The sequence below is a fragment of the Podarcis tiliguerta genome, assembly GCF_965153285.1.
Source record: "Podarcis tiliguerta genome assembly, chromosome: 2".
Classification (NCBI taxonomy): Eukaryota; Metazoa; Chordata; class Lepidosauria; order Squamata; family Lacertidae; genus Podarcis; species Podarcis tiliguerta.
Genome location: NC_139535.1, coordinates 45,139,001 through 45,158,781, shown reverse-complemented (window position 1 = coordinate 45,158,781; position 19,781 = coordinate 45,139,001). Strand labels below are relative to the sequence as shown.

General features: G+C 50.5%; 1 protein-coding gene across 1 annotated transcript; it reads left to right on the top strand.

Moving 5' to 3' along the window:
* Positions 1 to 7,905: 7,905 nt before the first annotated feature.
* Positions 7,906 to 19,513, top strand: BARX1 (BARX homeobox 1). Its single transcript, XM_083428766.1, has 4 exons — positions 7,906 to 8,452; positions 14,989 to 15,277; positions 16,137 to 16,221; positions 18,667 to 19,513. The coding sequence occupies exons 1-4, from the start codon at positions 8,245 to 8,247 to the stop codon at positions 18,829 to 18,831; spliced, it is 747 nt and encodes a 248-aa protein (XP_083284892.1). The 5' UTR covers positions 7,906 to 8,244; the 3' UTR covers positions 18,832 to 19,513.
* Positions 19,514 to 19,781: the final 268 nt, after the last annotated feature.

The window sequence follows — 19,781 nt, the reverse complement described above, 5'->3', positions numbered from 1 at the left end:
CAAGGGATTTCAATATTTCCTCTGATTTCCAGTAAAACGTGTCCAAGGCTAGTTTTAAGCATACGGAGTTAGGTCGCTTCGCCCATCTCCTTTTTCCAAGTGCAAAGAATGTCTCCGAACTCCTCTTACTCCTTCAAAGCTTCCATTTCTTACACGCTTCCCTCTCCTTTTCACCTCCAGGGTGTCTCTGTGTCTCCCAAAGGGTGGGCAGAAGGTGGATCGGGGCCTACTGGTAGATCTCTGGGTGAGTACAGTCGATCGAGGCGGGTTTCTGACTCCCAGTTCAGGACCATAAAATAATTTTCCCAGCTTAAATGAGGCTGCTGGAGTGAATAAAGTTAATGTTGTGGGGCTGTAAACTCGGTTCAGTTGCGGTCCTGTAGGCGAATTCTTGGAAAAAGAGCAGAGGGGACGGACCTTTCTCAGTCCGAGGGCCGCATTTCCTTCTGTGCAGCTTCCGGGGGCCACATGCCCGTGGTGGGCGGGGCCGAAGACGAAAGCAGGAAGAACAAAGAACATTAAATGTCTCTTTTCCTAGTGGAGGTTGGTTTCCACCAGCACTCTCACCGCCTCCTCTGTCCGGCAGCCAGGCAAAGGAGAGGCATTCTCAGAGTTCAAACACAATTTTCAAACACGCAAAAACATTCAAGGGAGATGCGAAGGAGAGCCAATCAGAGGTATTACCTGTGGGATGGGAGGTGTGTTGTAGGGAGAGGGTCTGAGGGCCGGATAGGGAGCCTTGGAGGGCCACATTTGCCTTGGAGCCTGAGATTCCCAAGGATTCGAATGTGCTTAGAGGGGACCCCCCCCTTTTAATTATATAATGTATGTATTTTTCCCCACCTGGCTCTGGTTGGTAAATCTTTGGTTTTTAGTTTTGAAAACACGCACAGAGAGAAGTAGATCTGGCAAGGCTGACACCTGGGCTGCCCCTGGCCCGGAAGACAGCGACAGTTCTTCCTGGCTTCCTTCAGTGCTTTTCCTTGGCACCTCCTTGAGGTTGCTCAGTTGGGTAGAGCGTGGTGCTGATAGTGCCAAGGTCGCAGGTTCGATCCCTGGGTGGGACAGCTGCATATATTCCTGCATTGCAGAGGATTGGACTAGATGAGATCTGCAGAGTCCCTTCCAATTCTATGATTCTATGAGATGATCTGGCTTGGACTTCTGCGCAGCGCAAGAGGCCACTCTCGACCCCCGAAGCCGCAAGATAGACGGCTATGGATGCTCGCCTAGAAGTTAGCCCCGCTTTACCCTCTCCCAGAAAAGCCTGCGCATAACGAAACGCCACGGTCAGCTTGTAAGGCTCTTCGGCCCTATTGGCGCCCTTGCCTGTTGTTTTATTCCTGATTTACGGCCCTCCATTCCTCTAAGTGTCTCTCCCCAAAGAAAACCTGCCATTTCCCCGGCTGATCTTCAACGAGAACATAGGAAAGTGCCTTAAGCCGAGTAAAATGGTCCATTTAGCTCAGTACTGTCACTGACTGACAGCTGGAGAAGGAGGCAGGAGAAGCCTGGAACTGAACCTGGGACCTTCTGAATGTCAAACGGGTCCTCTGCCGCTGAGCTACAGAGCTGAGGGATCGGCCGACTGCCAAACCAGGATAAATACATAACTGTGAGGAAGTGAAAGACAACAATAGTCCTCCATGAGCGCACGAATGTTCTTCGGACAATCTTTTTGTGTTATCAGGTTGTGGTTAATTATCCTTATCAGGTGCTCACACAGCCCCTGAGAGTGAATCCTAAGGTTGTCCTCAACAACAACAACAAAAAAGATGCAGTTTTGTAATACTAATACTAATGATAATGATAATATCATTTATCTCTGTGTGTTTGCATCTCATTTCAGATGAACAACAACAACAAAAAAAGGAAGAAAAGAAAAAAAGGAAGGGAAGGGAAAAAGACTAGAATTTCCTGGGGGTTGACGGCGTTGTTTGCTATTCCCTGTTGATGTGATATTTAGCACTCTCGCTCGAAAGTAAATTTCATGACAACCAATGGCGTTTAACTTCTAAGTCCATTCGTTGATCGTCGGGGTGCTTGGATATTTGATCAGAAGTTCAGGAGGCCATGAAGAGCGATGAGTTAGGAGGAAGTCCAGGTTTAGCGAGGCTTACCTCCCACTGAAGGCGAGACTAAACTTTGACATTCTGACAATCTCGATCCCCAACTCGCATCCTCCAGAGTGAGTTACGTTAATTTCAATGAACCTGCCCAGATCAGCAGATCTCAAGGCGAAGCTCAGCTGCACTTCCTAAAGTGTGCAGTTTACTAAGAAGTAAGCGCCAGGGATTTCCGTGGACCCTGTTTCCAAGGGAAATGCGCTTAGGATCGAGTTGCTAGACTGTATATGCATGGCAATCTCTCGCCGCTAATGGAAAGTAGACTCGGTTAGGAAACTGAAATCGGTGGATTTCTCCCTTGACTGGTTTCGAGGTTAACCACATGGTACTCGGGCGCTATTCTGCTCTCCCTGCCCACTTTTCTTGCTCAAATCCTGGTCTAGACATTGATGGAGGTACCGGGAGGTGGCGTGGCCACGACTTCCAGAGGAAATCTGTGGCGAATCTGCAGTCGCTTCTACCTAGTCCCCAAAGTTCTCTGGCTGTGGTTGGTGACTCAGGAGGGAGGAAATATCTCCGGGAATTCCATTTGTAATAAATCTGAGATTCTTTATATCCCGTCCCGCTGTGGATATTCTGGGAAGGTGTTGTTGTTTTATATATATAATGTGCATAAAGCAAAGCGAAGTTTCTCACCGGCCTATTTTGATTACGAAACGAAACTGGTTCTAAATGGTGCTTCTGCCTGGATTGTTTGAGTTGATGGTTCATTGTATTTACATGTTATTGATTTTAATCCTCGAAGCGCCTAGAGGACGTGGCTAATGCCCAAGATAAACATGAAGTCAGATAAATAGATGGAGATGAAGGATCTGTGAAATAATCTCTCTCTCTCCAAAGCGACTGTGGGTCTCAGTCCTGCCACAGGCAAGCCTCAGTTATGCCTCCCCCTCTCCCAGTTTGGTTCACACACTAGTCGATAGCGGAAGAGTTGCCCCCCACCAAAGTGGAATCTAGAGTAATTCTAATCGCAATTCATGTCTGTATGCACCTTGCTCCAAATATCTGCCCAACCATATTCTGTCTTTCTAGATATGTGTTACCTTGCTGAACAACGGGCGAGCCGAGGTATCCAGGCCAACAAAACCGAAGTTTTGGGAATGGCACTCGCTTAAATTCCGTCGAACTAAACATGCATCGACTCGGTTGAAACTGATGTCTGCCCTCCTCGCCGGTGAACTCTTGGTGCCAATGGGAACTGGCTCCGCTCATGGTCCGCCCTGTGGGAACAGCGGCTCCTTTGCGCTGGGAAAAGCGTTGGGTTCCCTATCCTAAGGAGTTTCCAAGTCAAGAGTGTGTTCCCCTCTGCTTGTGTGGAACAGTTTGAGGCGGACTTGCGTCGGCCCCTAGACCTTACGACTCCACTGGGAAGCCTCTGAGCCTTCCTTAATTCGGTTTCCTCTCCCCTGTGGTTCCCACCCACGCCGCGTTTGCTTTGTACACCCGCTACATCTCACTGCGTGGGGGTGGGGGGGATGTGCATAATGTTGTCATCTTCCTATTTAAGAAATAGTAGTCGATTCTTTAATTGTATGATTCGAGGGGTCGATTGCGTTTGCGCGTGACACCAAACGACAGTTCGGAAGCAAGGAGCCTCCTTTGTTGTCCGATGAGTCGGGCAGGTCCTCCTCGCAGCCGCCTTGGAGGTGCAGGAATCCCGAGAAGCCGATGTTACAGGTGTAGGAATGTATTTAGGCACTAGGAGAGTATCTATTATTTAGCTATATCCATTCCTACAAAAGGCATATTCGTAGCTCACACCTGACTCCCCAACCCTTCTGAAGTTCAGGGTGAATCCAGACGACCATATATCATCACCAGGTAAAACGGTCGTCTGGATCCACCCCAAATCTTCGCTATGTTGATTGTACTGCTATGGACTTCTAGACCTGGCTGCCATCCATGACCGCTTTACTCCGAAGTAGTCTTATGCACACTTTCCGGACGTCAAGATCCATTGAACTCCGTGGGACTTACTGCTCAGTAGATATGCATAAGATTGCAGTGTAATGTCTGCAAGCCTAGAGGAGAGTCAGAGGTAAACGGAGTCCCTTCAAATGCGATCTACATATGAATATAGTAACCGGGGACGAAGCTGCAGTGCCAGAGAGAGGAAATCGTAATATCTATATCTATATCTATATCTATATCTATATCTATATCTATATCTATATCTAATCTATATCATCTCTATCTCTATCTCTATCTCTATCTCTATCTCTATCTCTATCTCTACAATGTTTCCCTATATCCACCAATATTCCCTCTTTTCCATCAGGTCTAACGCCGGTGAGCACACACACACCACCCAAATTATTGAGCGTCATTGTCTTTCATGCTTAAGGCCCCGAAAAGTTATGCCCCTTCCTCTGCCAGCTCCCATCACCCCTAAACATGGGCAGTGCTGACCCAGGGGTTGATGGGAAGAGGAGAGCATATCTGGAGACCACATCTGGAAAGCACCACGTTGGTTACCCTTGATGTAGAGCTGCGTGAGATGAACTAATGTTTTGGCCAAGGCAGCGTATGAACTGATGGCGACGAGGAAGGAAACTGCATCTGACTGCCCTGTGGAAGGTCTGTCTGCGGTGTTGCATCTGCGACGGCCCCTTCAGAGGGGAAGGGCCCTAGCTCAGGTCATAGGTTCGACCCCCAGCATCTCCGGGCTAGCAGAGACCGTGGCCAGCCGCTGCCAGACAGTGCAGACAACAGTGGGCTAGATTGACTAAATACATACACCTCCTGGTTGTGTAAACAAAACAAAACCTCTGTAAGAAGGCAGGTCCTTGTGTCCTTGACACCAGGTAAGGAGCACACCTGTATGAACCGGCCCCAGGTCACTCGTAGGGTTGGTTTCCCATAACTTGGATGAGGTAGGAATACAAATCTGGACATCCTTTCTTTCCCAAGTTCAAGGAGAGGCGCCCACGAGCCCCCTTGCCAATCAAACAGAGGCCACTGGTTGGACAGCTTGGTGCCGTTCAGTACCGATAAGGAAACAGAGACGTATCGGCATTACGTCCTGGTTCATTTTCGCTAGTATTATTATTCTTTATTGACTTTTTAAGTTTCACTACGCACAACAGCCACAAACAAAACTACCCGCCTCTCCCAAAACAGGAAAGGCGAAAAAAACCCAGTAAAGTCCTACTCCACTTGCGAAATAAGGACATGATCCAACCAACATTAAACACTTTTTTGAAGCGTTGCTGGAGAGATTTAGAAGTAAGTCCCACTGACAGGTCAACAGGGTGGTATCCCAAGTAAGCATGGCCGCTTTGAGCACTTGCTGAAATCCCCCTGTTAAAATGGCCAGAACTTTAAATCAGCCAGTTGTTGCTGGACAATGCCTTAAGTATCCTATTTTCTTTTGCAAAGCTATTAGACGTCGTGCTTATTTTGGCGGGACACAGCCGCCTATTAACCTGGACGCTGTCGAACCGGAGTCAATGGAGTTCAGACATACTGTATATCCGGCCAGCTGCAATTCCCCATACGTTCACAAGGTCCAGGGGCTCTCGACGGTTTTCGGTGCCGGCTCCAAATCATGTTGGAAGCCCAAGCCACAGAGGGGGTCACTTCGATTTTCCACGTCTGTATTTAGAAAACGTCTGCAGACTCTTGGTAAACTCTCTTAATCGCTCAGTTGACTAAAGGTCGTTCCAATAAGGCAACAGTAAAGATATACAGTCAAGTGTTTTATAGATATGAACGTGATATTCTTATTTGGCACGTCTCGTCTAAACGAAGCACTGGCTCATCCTGCTCTGATTACTCCGAAGTAAGGCCGAATGAATTCCTTTGGGATTTCTTTCAAGGGCGGATGATTCCGCCATTGCTGCAACTGGAGAGGGGCTTGGTCGGCCTCATCTGCGGAATTCTCCCGGCAAACTGAGGAAACGGTCTTCTACTGAGTCAGATCATTGGTCCATGGAATTCAGTATCGTCTGTACTGACTGGCAGTGGCTCTCCAGGGTTATAGACAGCGACTATTCCCTGCGGTGCTTGGAGATGCTTTTCTACTGAGCTACGGCCTTTGGACGCATTTAATTATGGGGGCCTACTCAGTTTTGCTTTTTTGCAAGACTCGACCGTGCAAACTTCTAGCGCCTAGTGAGAAGTCAACCCCCACTGAGGGAAATGGAACTTTCTCCCGGACAAGTGAGCCTAAGACTGCAGTTTAGCAATTCCTAAGCCCGTCTGCTCCGAGGCAAGTCGTTCTAAGGACTGCAGCTCCACACTGTCTTCACCCGAGTAACTATTTCCAGTGGGTTAGCTGTGTCAGTTTGTTGCTGCTGCTGCAGCGAATGAGCAAAGAGTCACGTAGCATCCTAAGCATTAACCCATTTCCGAGGGCACGAGAAGTCCACTTAATCAGATGCTGCTTTTGCTTCTAGGATAGGCACGCATAAAATTGCAGGGGCAGTTACCTAAGCGGCCTATTGCTAAGGAATACAGAAAACGGATTGCTTGCAAGTGAACTTTAATACATTCGGTACATGAGATCTGTATTAAGTTGATCACTCTTCCAGCAGCACGTACTGAGGTCCTATAATTCCTATTTACAGAAAGAATAAAGGCCTAGATCATTATGTGTGAGCCCAGCATTTTCGAGAGCCACATACAGTATACGCCTTGCTTTGTGTTTCTTTCAGAATCAGAGACCCAGCAAAGGGCTCTGGTTGCTATTTTGATTGAAGCTGTCATTAAAATCTCCTTCATTGGGATGACAATTCTTCTGCAGTGTAATCCTAGCCAGGTGTCTTCAGAAGAGCAAATCCCGCCGAGCTGAATGACGTTTACGCCCAGGCAAATGCGGTATAAGGACGGCAGCAGCCTACATATATCGACCCAGATATGGAATCAAGAAGAAACCATTGCAACAAGACCCAAAAGCAAACGCCTTTTGCTGCGTCTGATAATGAGTGGGAATGAGGACGGGCTGCTTGCTGGCTTCAGGGTTACTGTAGATGCTTTATTTCCTTTATTCCTGTACCCTTTGGCCCTCAGGTGGGAACCTGGAAAATGCTTTAGCTCAGTGGTTCTCAAACTTTTCTCTCTGGGCCACACTTTCAGAATGAAAATTTGCTGGCGCCACACCGAATTTTTAATTGAGGAAAAATACCTTAGGTTGGTGGGTTTGAGAAACACCTTCTAGCAGTGCTTGATTTTGAAAATACATGTCTCTTTATCCATATTCTGCAGTTTTCTTTTTTTAAAATCTTCCCTCCACATTTGCCAGCCCCTCCTGCCACACCCTTTGAGAACCGATGCCTTAGCTCCATAAAGGCAAAAGCGTTGGACAGGGACCTTCGCCGCCTTGTCCGGCTTTGCTGCCCTGCGCAGGCTGCGGTCCTGGATCAAATGCCTGCGAGTAACCATGCTCCCAGCCACCGTGAAGATACCACTGCGAGGCAGCCTTGGGTCCAGCGTGCTCCCAGAATAGGGGTGTGTTTGTCACACACACACACACAGAGAGAGAGAGAGAGAGAGAGAGAGAGAGAGAATCGTTTCCACTTCGGGCGGAGTTGGCCCCCAAAGTAGGGCAGATGCACCTTTTTTCGTGGCTGCACAGGGAAGGGGCGGGAGGACGGCTTGGATTTCTCCAGCCGTCCAGCGTGGAGACTAATTTGCTTGCATTGGCGCAGGATCCAGCGCTCCTTCCCAGGTACCCGCCCCTCCTCATCTCCGGCATCTCTCTCTCTCCCCTCCCCTCCCCTCCGCGCTCCAGCCCGCGTCAGCCCTATAATAGGCTGTTGTCTGCAGCGGCGCTGGGGCGGAGAAAGGAGAAGGGGCTCCTCGGAGGAGGCCGCGCCTTCGAGCAAGCGGACGCGGCGCGCTCGGCTGCCTGGCCTCACTCCGCAGGGAGGTCCTCGGCGGCGACTGCGGCCAGACGCGCGGGCGGCCCTCGGGGGAGACCGGCCGCGCCCCGCCTTGCTTCCTTCCGAGGGGGATTCGAAGAAGGGGCTTGGCGCCCCGAGGCCGCCAGGATGGTCTCTGCCTCCGCCAGGCCTGCGCGCGTCCGGGAAGGAGAGGCGTCCGGGGAGAGGTCGCGCTGAGTTTTGCGCAGCGGAGCCGGGCCGAGGAGGGACCAGGCTCCCGGGGGCCGCGCAGAGCGATGCAGCACCCGCTGGAGCTGGGCGCCGCCGCGCACTATTTCCCCGCCGACCCCTTCGTCGACCACCGATCGCACCGCTACCGGAGTTTTATGATCGAGGAGATCCTGACGGACCACCCGGACGCCAAGGGCTCTGCCCCGGCAGGAGAGCTGCTCAAGTTCGGCGTGAAAGCGCTGCTCTCGGCGCGGCCCTACCACAGCCCCCTAGGTAGGTCTGTGGGCAGGTGGGTGAACCGAATCCCGTCCCTCCCCGGATCGAGCTGTTTGTGGGACGTGGGGGGGAGAGCTCGGCTGCCCCCCTGGAGAGGGAAGGTGGGGACTGAAACGGAAATAAATAGACGTGGACCTTCTTTTGTCCGCGCGCAAAGAGCTGCTTGGACGCTGCTTTTCCCCCTTTCCCTGCTCAAGGTCAACTCTCCCCGCCTGGAAGCTCCACCGATCTGCTTCTCCTTCCATCTTTGGCCGAGGGGGCGGCGGGTGCCTTGGGGGCAGGGAGGTGGCGCGCGAGGGACAGTGAAACTCTGCTCTCGGGGGGGTTTCAGCACTCCGACCCCCCCCCCCCAAGTATGGAGAAGTCGAGGCAAGTCCCACCTCTTTCAAAGGGAGCAGATCTCGGTCGAACATGGCTAAGGCTTCACGGATCAGGGCCTCGGGTAATCTTTGGCTGCGATCCCCAAAGACACGCGCGCCTTTCGTTCCGTGGAAATCTAGGGGACCCGCTCCCCAAAGGGCTGGCACGCCAGAGCTGTAGCTCAAGAAATGGACGGGCCTGTGGCACAGCAAAGTCTTACGTTAGTGGGGATTTTTCTCGAGTAAGACTGCAGTAAGACACAACGACTGCCGTCCTTGATACACTAAACTAGGGAGTAATCTCCCGTAAGCTTCGTGGTGCTGATTCGTTTTACTTAATTAACTTTCCCCCAGAAACGGAGATGCAAGTTTGTTGTCTTTGAGAGGGCCCTCGTGTCCCACCACCCATACCCGTAAATAACACAATTCGGAAGATTCTTATTCCGATCCATGTAGATCAGTTTGAATAAGTAAGTTCAGAGTTTTGGCGTGCGCGCGTGTGCTGGGTCCAGGCAAGGCGAAAGGAAACAACCCGATCCACAACCCATTTAATTTGATGCCTTTAGGCAAGCAGTTGTTACTACTGGCATGGCATCAAAGGAAAGGGAATGGATTTAAGGCTGCAGTCTTGTGTTCCCTGAGCTTTTGGGGCTGTGGGGTGCAGGGGGGAGGACACGCGTTTTGGTTTATGAAGGCCCGTTGAGGTCGGTGACACTTACTTCGGAGTAAACTGGGACGGGATCGGGCCTCTCTTTGACACCCCCGCCCCCTCCCTTGTGTCCAGATGAATCTACCGCTGGCGGAGATAGCAGAGCCGGTGTTATGGGTGGGTCTTGCAATAAAAAGATCCCAAGATCCTGCGGAATGGCATGGAGGGAAAGAGTCGAGGCTTGCACCGCGAGAGCCGCGGCCTGGACGCGAGGGGCGAAGGGGAAAGGTATTGAGCTCTAGTTGCTCCGAACTAACTCCCTTGTGGTCTAGGACCTCTTCCTCCCGGGTAACCGGCGGAGGGAGCCAGTTTGGGCGCTGGGTGGGTGTTCCGCTTCGCTTCACGCCCGATTGGACCAACCCCAAGCTTTCGATGAAGGACGGCTCAGTCGTCAACCTCCAGAGCACCAAAAACTGGGAAGGATTCTTCCAAAAATGGGGTCCTCGCGTGGCAGCGCACTGCTCCCTAAGAGAGCGACCCTGAACCCCCTACAATGCAAGTGGGGAGTGAAACGGACCTTCTTGCGAGGGAGAGCCGTTTCAGGCCCACCCCAACCCCCCACCCCGCTGTCCTCAGCAGCATTAGATCAAGCGCCCATGTTTCTACGAGTGGTATTGCTTTGTTTTGTTTTGTTTTCAAAGTAACCGTATCCAAATGCGTAAAATGTTTCCTTTGCGTGCCATTCCGTCTTGTAGAGCGGGCCTTTGGACCTTGCAGTCTTGCTCTCGCCTTCCGGTATCTCTTTGCTGTGCCCCCAAACTTGAAATGGCGCCTCCATGACAAACGTGTGTGTGATATTTCTCTGTAGGAGAAGATCCCTTTTCATCCGAGGACGGGTTTTCTTTCCCCTGGTTCCCCACCCGGGCCTTCTAGAACCAAACTTACTCTTCTTTTGCAATCTGCTTGGAAACCAGGTGGGGCTAGACGCGTAAACCTTACAGTTTATTGGCGGAGCTCTGTGTGTGTGAGAGAGGCCTGCACAGACCAGGCTCTCAAGCCGGAAGGATTCCGAGAGAGTCTTTCTCTTCCCTCTTCAGTGCAAAACGGTTCCCTTTTCGGACTCCAGCGCTGAACAAATTTGCATCCCTCCCCGAGCGCTGAGCTGACGCGGGACCAAGCCCATCGATTTCAAAGGCCTTTCATGGGGCTGCGTTTGACCGAGCCTCTTTTGCTTTTTTAAAAAATCCTGAATTGACATGCAATAACAGAGCGATCGGTGGGAAAATGTATAATATATCTTATCTATATTTCCCATGACTTCAGGGAAGGGGAAGGGATAGGCCACAAAATGTTAACGAGGATCCGAGGGCGCACAAAAAGCAGATTAACAGCATAACCCTCTGCACATTTACAGAGTACATCAGCCCAGCGGGGCTTATATGCAAAGGATCATAGCCTTATAAATCCAGCTATTTTCTCTTAGCCGGGTAGTGCTTCGCACGAGGCCTACGATTAAGACAAGCATAACACGATTGCCAACGGGTCTTCAAAACAGAGTCAGGAGATAGCAACGGAATTGCCAAAAAGAAAAGTTTACATAAGTGTTCTGCGCGCTGAATTCACACGCCCTCCCCTTTTCTATTTGAATATGTCTGTCTTCAAACACTGGCCTCAGAAATGATCATTTAGGCCTCATTTTATGTCAGGAGTGGAATTCGGATCCGATAAAGCTCCCCCGGCCATCAGAGGGTCATCTGCGGTTGGAGTTTTTTTTGCCTAGGGGTAGCTCTTTGTAGGAGGAAATTGTCCCACCGTTAGAGAAAGCAGCCCAGGATGGGCTTTCTAAAACAAAACCAAGAGACCCCTCCCTGTAGGACATGCTGGCCCGGTAAACGGTGCGCATTTGAGCCCACGTCGGCTGTTTATTTTGGGGCCTCTTCCGCGGGGACTAGATCCTTGTAAACGCTGCGCGCAAACGCCTAACCAGCCAGTGGTGGCAGCCGGCGCGTTTCGATCTGCTCGTCCTCCCTGCGGGGTGATCCGATTGCCTCCAAGACCCTTCGACCTACTGAACTACCAACAAAGGCGGCGGAATGGGTTCGGTTTGCCAAGCAGGAAGCCGCTGCGCCTCGATTTAAGCCGAAGTAGGGTGGGTCCGAGAGTCCCTTTTGGAGAGAAACGTCGTGGATGTTCCAAAAGAGAGACGCGAGGATTCTCTCGCTTCCGCGCCAGGACTTGGAGCGCGCGCTAGGGATTCGCCCTTTAGAGTGAAGCGCCACACTCTTGACACCTTTCAGGATCGAAGGCTGAAGAAAATAGGAGCGCGGAGAGGGGCCCGTGGGTCCAAGAGAGCTGCTCACATGGCACTCATTGGGGAGCCTCTTTCTACTCTACCAAGGAAAGAAATCTGAAATTATAAACGATTCGCGTCTTAGTCTATTTTTAACTGACCCCCCCCCCCCGTAGCCTGTATGCATTGGCTCTCGAGCGCTGCCAGCACCTTTCCCCTCCCCGCCCCAAAGTATGCGGAGTGCGGATGAATTTGTAACTCTCAGACGGATGCAAATGTACCGCCGCCTTTAGAGTTTGCTCAGCAAGATGAAAAAGTACCCCAAAAATGACCTCCTGCCTGGATGGAGCGAATAAAAATTCCTCCACGGTTTTGCGAGGAAATCACTGAAGGCGGCAGGTCTCTTCTGCATGCTTGATAGGGAAGGTAGTTTCATTGAACTCAATGGGGGCTGCTTCTGAGTAAACGCGCATAGGAAGGTGCTGTACAGATATAGATGGATGCGGTGAGTGGAACACTGCATGCCATTACTTTTAATGGGTGAAGATTTAAGCATATGTTGAATTCTCTCCACTCAGTGCTTAATTATGTTTGGATCCTGTCCCTGGTTTGGTTTAGTTTGGGTGTTTTTTTTTTGGGGGGGGGTGTAAGCTATGATGTTTTTGCATTAAACAGTGGTTGTCTCAAATCTAGTAAAAGTTGTTTACATCTTTTCATTATTCTATTTTCACTTTTTCATTATGGAGGAAAATGCTGGCTTAGAAGCTTGATTGACACGCCCTTTAATGTATTTGCATGCAAATTAATGTGTATGTTATGTACAGCTCAGTCCTACACATGTCTACTCAGACGTAAGTTCCATTGACTTCAGTAGCATTTACTCCTAGATAAGTGTGTTTTGAGAATCTAGCTTTAATCTAAATATCGGGTTACATTTCCATTGCCTTGAGAATCGGCCTATGAAAGTGGAATAAATTTAGATTCCATTTAAAATCCTATTCATAAGCTGCTAGACAAAAGACTTTCCAAAATCAGAGCAGTAGGCTATATATCAATCTCTATTTATTACCTGTTTTATGGGAAATACGGAGTTCCTGCTTCACTAAATAGATTTCCACAAGCATGGAAATAGTTTTTGAGCAACAGTATATACAGACTGCATGTAGTGTCTTGAATTCTTTTAAGAAAAGATTTTCACCCATTTGCTAGACGCATTGCTTGAAAGTAAATTTCGGTAAAATCGAAGGGACTTGTTTTGTCTAATATTGTGCTTCCAATGTTCTTTATTTATTTATTTTAAAAAACTATTCCTGATGCTCATATGATTCGAAAATACTGTAAATATTTTAGCAGCAGCAAATTTTCCTTTCTTTCCAAACGATAGAATATGTTCTACTGCTCTTCAGGGAAAACTAAATATAAAATATGATCACTGGGAGCAGAATGCTAGATACACAAGCTGCTGAATAAAACGGCAACATTTTCAAAGAAGTCAATTTCTGCCGCTGTCTTAAAGCTTTACGGTGGTAGTGCCATCCTAAAAACATGCAAACAAGCGCAACCTGCGAGTAAGTCCCATAATCAAAGTATTACCAAATAGGACGTTACCTAAATTCGACTGACGTCATCGACGTCTATTTACAGCACAGGAAGCGCCTAATTCACCTTCGTCATAATCAATGGAAGTTTCGATTTAATTTGTTTACGATTGAAATGGCAAAACCACTGAAGTCACCAGGGCGCTAGTTTCCTTGGAAATGGCTTTCGGATAAATACAGCAGCTGAGGATCGAAAGTTAAACCAGTTTAGTTATGGAAAATTGGCAGGATGGCTGATGGGACTTACAGGAAAGGAATCCTTCCCTGTCGATCTCTCCTGCTCTCACCCCCCCCCACCTCCACTTTCGATACCCAATCGCTTTGGATCTAGACGCACTTTAAGAGGCGCTCTCATTACTCGGCTCTCCTTCCCAGCGCCCTCCAGTAAACCTCCGAGTGGCTGGATTGGGCTGCGGGAGTATCGCTAGCCAGTGCGCGAGAAATCGTGCAACCTGCCCCTATTCACCTTTAAGCCAGAATCAGACACGCTTAGACTTAATCCTAAATCAGCCTGGAAGGAAAAGATCGCGCTGCACGATTTCCCGCGCTCCTGCAGTCTAATCCCAACCTTGTTTACTCGGAAGTAATGCAGTTTAGTTAAATGCGTCTTAACTGCCAAGTAAATACGTTCATTATTATAAACCCCAGCTGCTCCTATTTCCACCCACTGCCTCCTCCTGGCTGGCACTCGGACACCTCCTAGCTAAGAGACTCCCCGTTCACATCCAGCTTCGTCCTGCCAGCTTGAGTTGAAGGGAGAGCAGCAGCAGGAGGAGCGCAACCGTAGACCTCAAGGTTCTGAGTGCAGGTCCCGCTCCTCCCCGAGGCTTCCTCGGTGATCTGGAGGCCGTGACTCTAATATTCTACCTCACCTGGGTGGGGAGATGAAATGCGGGACCTACCTGCCACGCAGGTCACCCAGAGCTCCCTTGAGAAAAGTTGACATGCAAATAAAGGAAATACATATATAGATCAAGCGATTCGAGATCTCAGCGGGTTCTTAGCTTCTTTACCACCTTAGAGGCCTGTCTTAGGACTCTATTAATAACCAGCCAGCCACATGGTGGGAGTTGTAACCTAGCGAGGTCTTAGAAGGGCACTGTCTGCCCCAGCGCAGTCCTTGCAGTAAATATCTTTGTGGAGAGCAGATTTATAGTGATCCAAGTGGTATGCCCGAATACCAGTTTCTGGGCGTCCCAAGCGGGGCGAGTGCTGCTGCTGTACTCAGGTCCTGCTCCTGGTTAAGGCGACTCTGGGTACAGGATGCTAGCTGCACTATCTGGGCCTTCGGCCTGATCCGGCAGGGTTCTTCCTATGACAATACCTCTGTGCGCCACGGGAAGCCATAATTCATCTGCTCCCCTTTAAAGCGCCACAAGGCTTCTTTTGTCTGTGGGTAAGGAAAAATCCTCTGAAGAGTGGCCGGAGAGTACCGAGCCTATGAATCTGCCAGGCGCAGCAACAAACTTTCTTCCCCGGGATCTTTGTCCTGACGCTTTCCTGCTTCCAAACGCTGCTATCTCGGAAGTGGGCAAGGGTGCTAGAGCTTGGCTGCTATCTCGGGGGCGGGCTGGTCGTCGAGGATTCTCTCCCCCCACCCGGCTGTTGACTCTCAAACTCTCTCTCTTTGTTTTCAGCGGTGCTGAAGGCTGAGCAGGCGGCGGTTTTCAAGTTCCCGCTGGCGCCTCTGGGCTGCTCAGGCCTGAGCTCGGCGCTGCTAGCGGCGGGCTCCGGGCTCCAGGGCGGCTCGGGGCCTCCTCACCTGCCCCTCGAGCTGCACCTCCGCGGGAAGTTGGAGCCGGGGACTCCGGAGGCGGGAGGCAAAGCCAAGAAAGGCCGTCGGAGCCGCACCGTCTTCACCGAGCTGCAGCTGATGGGCCTGGAGAAGCGCTTCGAGAAGCAGAAATACCTCTCCACGCCCGACAGGTGGGCCCTCGCCCAGGAAGAGGGAGGAAACGGGAGCCCTGGGAGTGGGAGTTAGAGCCCCCCCCCCCGGACAGTACACGGTGGTAGGGATCCTTGTGGGGTGGGTGAGGGGAATCCTATCGGCTTGCCTTCCTGCCAAAAGAGAGAGGGAGAGCGCACGTCGAGAAAGCCAGCCCGGGAAATCTTCCCCGCGGATTCTTACAGGTGTCAGGATCTGTTCCCCCAGTCCCCACCAGAGCTCAAAGTCCGCAAAGGTAATGGGGCAGGCCCTCCGCGAACGACCCCACCTGGGCAAGCCTCCGACCCCCGCTGAACCCTTCTTCCCCACAATGGGGATGGGGGTCCAAACCCGGAATGAGTCCATTCTTCCTTTGGCCGCCGTTTCTCCAGCAGGACAGCACCGAGGGTGGTTTCCCACATCACTGCAAGATTTAATTGTGTGCGCAGGAGGGTACTGAGGCCCCCAGCTTGCAAATATGGCTCATTTTGGGTTTGCTTATTGGTGATGCACCAGACATTGCAGTGTGGAATACTAGATAGGTATATATAACCTTTCTTTCTGAAAAGGACCACATAACTAATCATTCATGAAGCTCCCTGGACGGACCTGATAAATTGCTTATTTATTTATTTCTTTTCTTTAGCGAGCCAACCTCTCAGGGTCTTCATATTTGCTCACTTTATATACGAAATGCTGCGCTCCCAGAACTAGAGGTCCTGACCCTATTAAAGAGGGTGGGTGGTGGACGCAGAGGGAAAGGGAGGGTGAGTGGATAGCGGCGCACTTTGCGCGCAAGGGAAGGAGGATCTGGAGATAGAGATCTCGAGCCACGTGCGCCCTCTCTTCTCTTCCCTGTAGGATAGATTTGGCGGAATCCCTGGGCCTGAGTCAACTACAGGTGAAAACTTGGTACCAAAATAGGCGAATGAAATGGAAGAAAATAGTAAGTGTGCTTTCTGGAAGTTCAACCATTTAAATCGGTGTGCCCCCCCCCCCTTCACCCCACGTACTTAGTTAGGCAACCGCTGAAAAACACACTGTCCCAGCCAAATGGCTTTTCTTGACCTCCTAGGAAAGGGAGAAAGAAGGCGCCAGTACCGTTCATCTTTATATAATGGCAGAGGTTTGTTTTCTCTCCTCCTGCCTGTCTCCAAGTACCGGTGTGACCTGGATGCATCCACCCCAGCCGTAAAGGAAAGAAAATGCTAGTCATTTGCAACCCTTTCCTCTGCAGGAAAAGTAATACGCACCCCAACCCGCAGATTTCCTGAGGCTGCAGACAGAAAAGGCTCCTTCCAGGGGTGGAGAACCTCGATCCACCAGACGTTTTAGACCACAACTCCTATCAGTTCCAGGCAGCATGGCTAATGATCAGGAATGATGCGAGTTGTAGTCCAACTCGGACTGCAGTATACAGCGCCCGGAACAAGCACTACGGAAAGCGATAGGGCCCATCTCATTGGACTGTGGCACAGTCAAAGATTGTACCTTTGCCATTGGTCCAACCCGACTCAAATCTTCAGGGCTTCCCCGGGCAAAACGTACTATTGGCAGGGGAGAGCCAGTCGACCCCACTTCCACGGTCCCATGATGTATAAGAAGGACTCAAGCCTGACACTGGTGATCTGTGGGATTGATAGACCCATGGATTACTCGTGGATTTCAATGTGGCGTTCTAACGGGATGGTAATCGGTGCAGCTTTGTCCACACCGATGCCTTCAACCTGCTGTTATCCCAGAACAAGACCTTGCCTGGGATATTCAAGGGACGGAGAGGCTGTCCTGTTCCTCACGTGGAACTTGAACGAGATGATGTCAGGTTGAATTTGGGCTGTTTAAAACCAGTCTCTCCTACTCTGATCCTGACCGCAACTTTAAAGTCCAGATAGATAGTTGATCGATCTTACGTACACCCCGATTCTCACAACAGGAATGTGGGAAACAAACTCATTGAAGTAAGTGGGGCCTGACACACATTCACGGTGATTTATTATTAGTCTTATTCCATCGGTGTGCGCGGAGCACTACAAAGGAACATTAGACAACTTGCGGAGACACCCAGAGGAAAGGAAAAGCTGGAGAGGCAAGTGTAAAGGAATAATAATAATCATCATCATTAATTGTGTTTGCATACTGCCCTTCCTACTGAAAGAGCGCAGGGCAATGCGCAGCGTTCTAGAAAAACCTCACCTTTAAATCGAAACAGTCAATTAAATAAATATTAATCCCACTCTTTCCTCCCAAAGGAACCCAAAGTAGTCAAAACACCCGGACAGTGCAGAACTTAAACCATAGTATTGAAAAGCAGCACCAAAGTAACATGGCTGATACGCGCAAATACAGTTAGTACTGGCAGTGCACATTGTAATTGCATTTGTGCGCAGTAGTTATGAAGAAAGCGGCAGCCTTGTACGCCTTCCAGGGCTCATAGGACTCCAACTCCCATCAGCCCCCGTCAGCATGGCCAATGGCCAGGAATGATGGGAATTGTAGTCTAGCGACCTCTGGGAGGCCACAGGTCCACCATCCCGGAAATTCTACTGGGAAGAAATCCTGTGGATCCTGTACAGGATTGCAGTGCGGTTGTCTTTTACGGAGTGAGCGTCTCTTCCTTGTCGTGGCCTCAAGCATCCGTCAGACATCATCTGGCAAAAACAGGGGGGCGTTTTGCAGCGTCCTTTAGGCGGAAATCCTGTGCTTGTTCACCCAGGGCTTATTTTAGAGCAGGCATACCTAAGAATGTGATGCGGAGGGCCACAGGTTAGGCACCCCTGATCTAAACTCCTGGAGAAGCTCCAATTGTAAGCAGAAGTACTCCTATAAAACAAACCAGCACGGATCTTTCCTGGTTAGGAACTGGTGCTCTGAGTGAGTGCACAGATCCAGCAGCCAAGGCGATCCTCTCTGTTAGCCTCGCTCCTCTGCAGCAGGAGAGTGACCCTTACTTGCTGCCTGAAGATGGCCACCGGTTTCGGACAAGACTGGTGCTTCTTTAACAGCTGCGCAAGGTAGAAACCCAACAGGTGAGGCGATCTTCTGCGTGGAGAACAACTTGCTGGAGAAAGGCTCGCCCGCTGGATTTCTGCCTGCCAGGATTCTGTCAAAAGCGCAGGATTTCTGCAGGAAAAAACCAAACCAAGACAGTCCTAGTTGACCCACTGGATCGCACAAGCCAGGTGGAGGGTCAGGGTCGGTGTTAAAATCCTGGGGAACCGATGCTTATTAGAAATCAGGAGCTTTTTTTTTTTACTTTGAATTTCCCTTTTTTTAAAAAATAAAAAGGACAGGTTCCTTGTAAGCCTGTAATTCCCCGCCCCCCAGCTGATTAAATTCTCTGGGCCTTCTTGCTTTCTTCTCCCGATTTCCCCCCTTTTTTTCTTTTTTGCAGGTTCTGCAAGGCGGAGGCCTCGAATCTCCCACGAAGCCCAAAGGCCGCCCGAAGAAAAACTCCATTCCTACCAGCGAGCAGCTGACCGAGCAAGAGCGAGCGAAGGAAGCAGAGAAACAAGCGGAAAGCATGGGCTCCCCCTGCCAAGTCAGCCAAGAGGAATAACGGCGCGCCGCAGGCTGAGGCCTCTCGGCGGGAGTGCCTTGCAACACAGAGACTTACGGTACTGCAAAGGCGGCCGCGGCCGAAGCGCCTTGCTTCTCCATTGAGTGGCCTAAGAGGCTGGATCCGCGACGCCTTCGAAATCCTCCCTCTCGCATCCGCGCGCGCCCTGTTGGAACCTCCAGCCATTACGGCTTGAACTGCAGGCTTGTGCGCCTTGCCAATCGACTAGTCCTCGCTGAGGCGCTCGCTTGCGCGTACGTGGTTTCTTTAAAAACCAAGTGGATTGCCTGATGCGTAAAGAGGAGTAGGCGCACAAAACAGACGAGGGGCGCGCTACTGACTTTGTTTTTCAGAAGCTGCAGAGTGGAAGAAGATGGGTGGCAAAATGGTTAGTGGACTATTATTCTCAGTTGAATCCGTTGTATTTACTGCGCGTTTGAACTGCCCCCGCCTCCGTCCCTGTTGTGCACACGTAAGGAAAACGTCGCCTTCGCGCTGGGTGGGCGTTGGGTGAGAAGGATTTGGGCAGAAGGGGGGCTCTTTTTCTTCTTTCGCTGTCTCAGACACGGGGTGGGGTGGGGTTGGGGGTCCCGCAAATTATTCGACAGACAGACGCCTTTTACAATCGGTTTTCATTAACATGAAGATATTGATTTTATTTCAATAAAGTATTTTATGGACGACTGGCCTGAGCAATGTCATGCGTTCATTTCCTCAGAACCGTCGAGGCCAGGAATGGGAAACCTAGGCGCCTCCCCGCCCCCCCATAGGAGTCAATGGGGATTCACCCCCCCCATAAAATATTTGAGGGGTCCTCCGCCAAGTTGATGGGCATTTCAATTCAATTGGTGTGCGTGACCACATGTGATTGATTATGCGGGGCGGGGCTTACCTGGGCCCCCAAATATTTAATTCTAGTTGGCCCATGGGTATGACCAGAATTTTTGGTT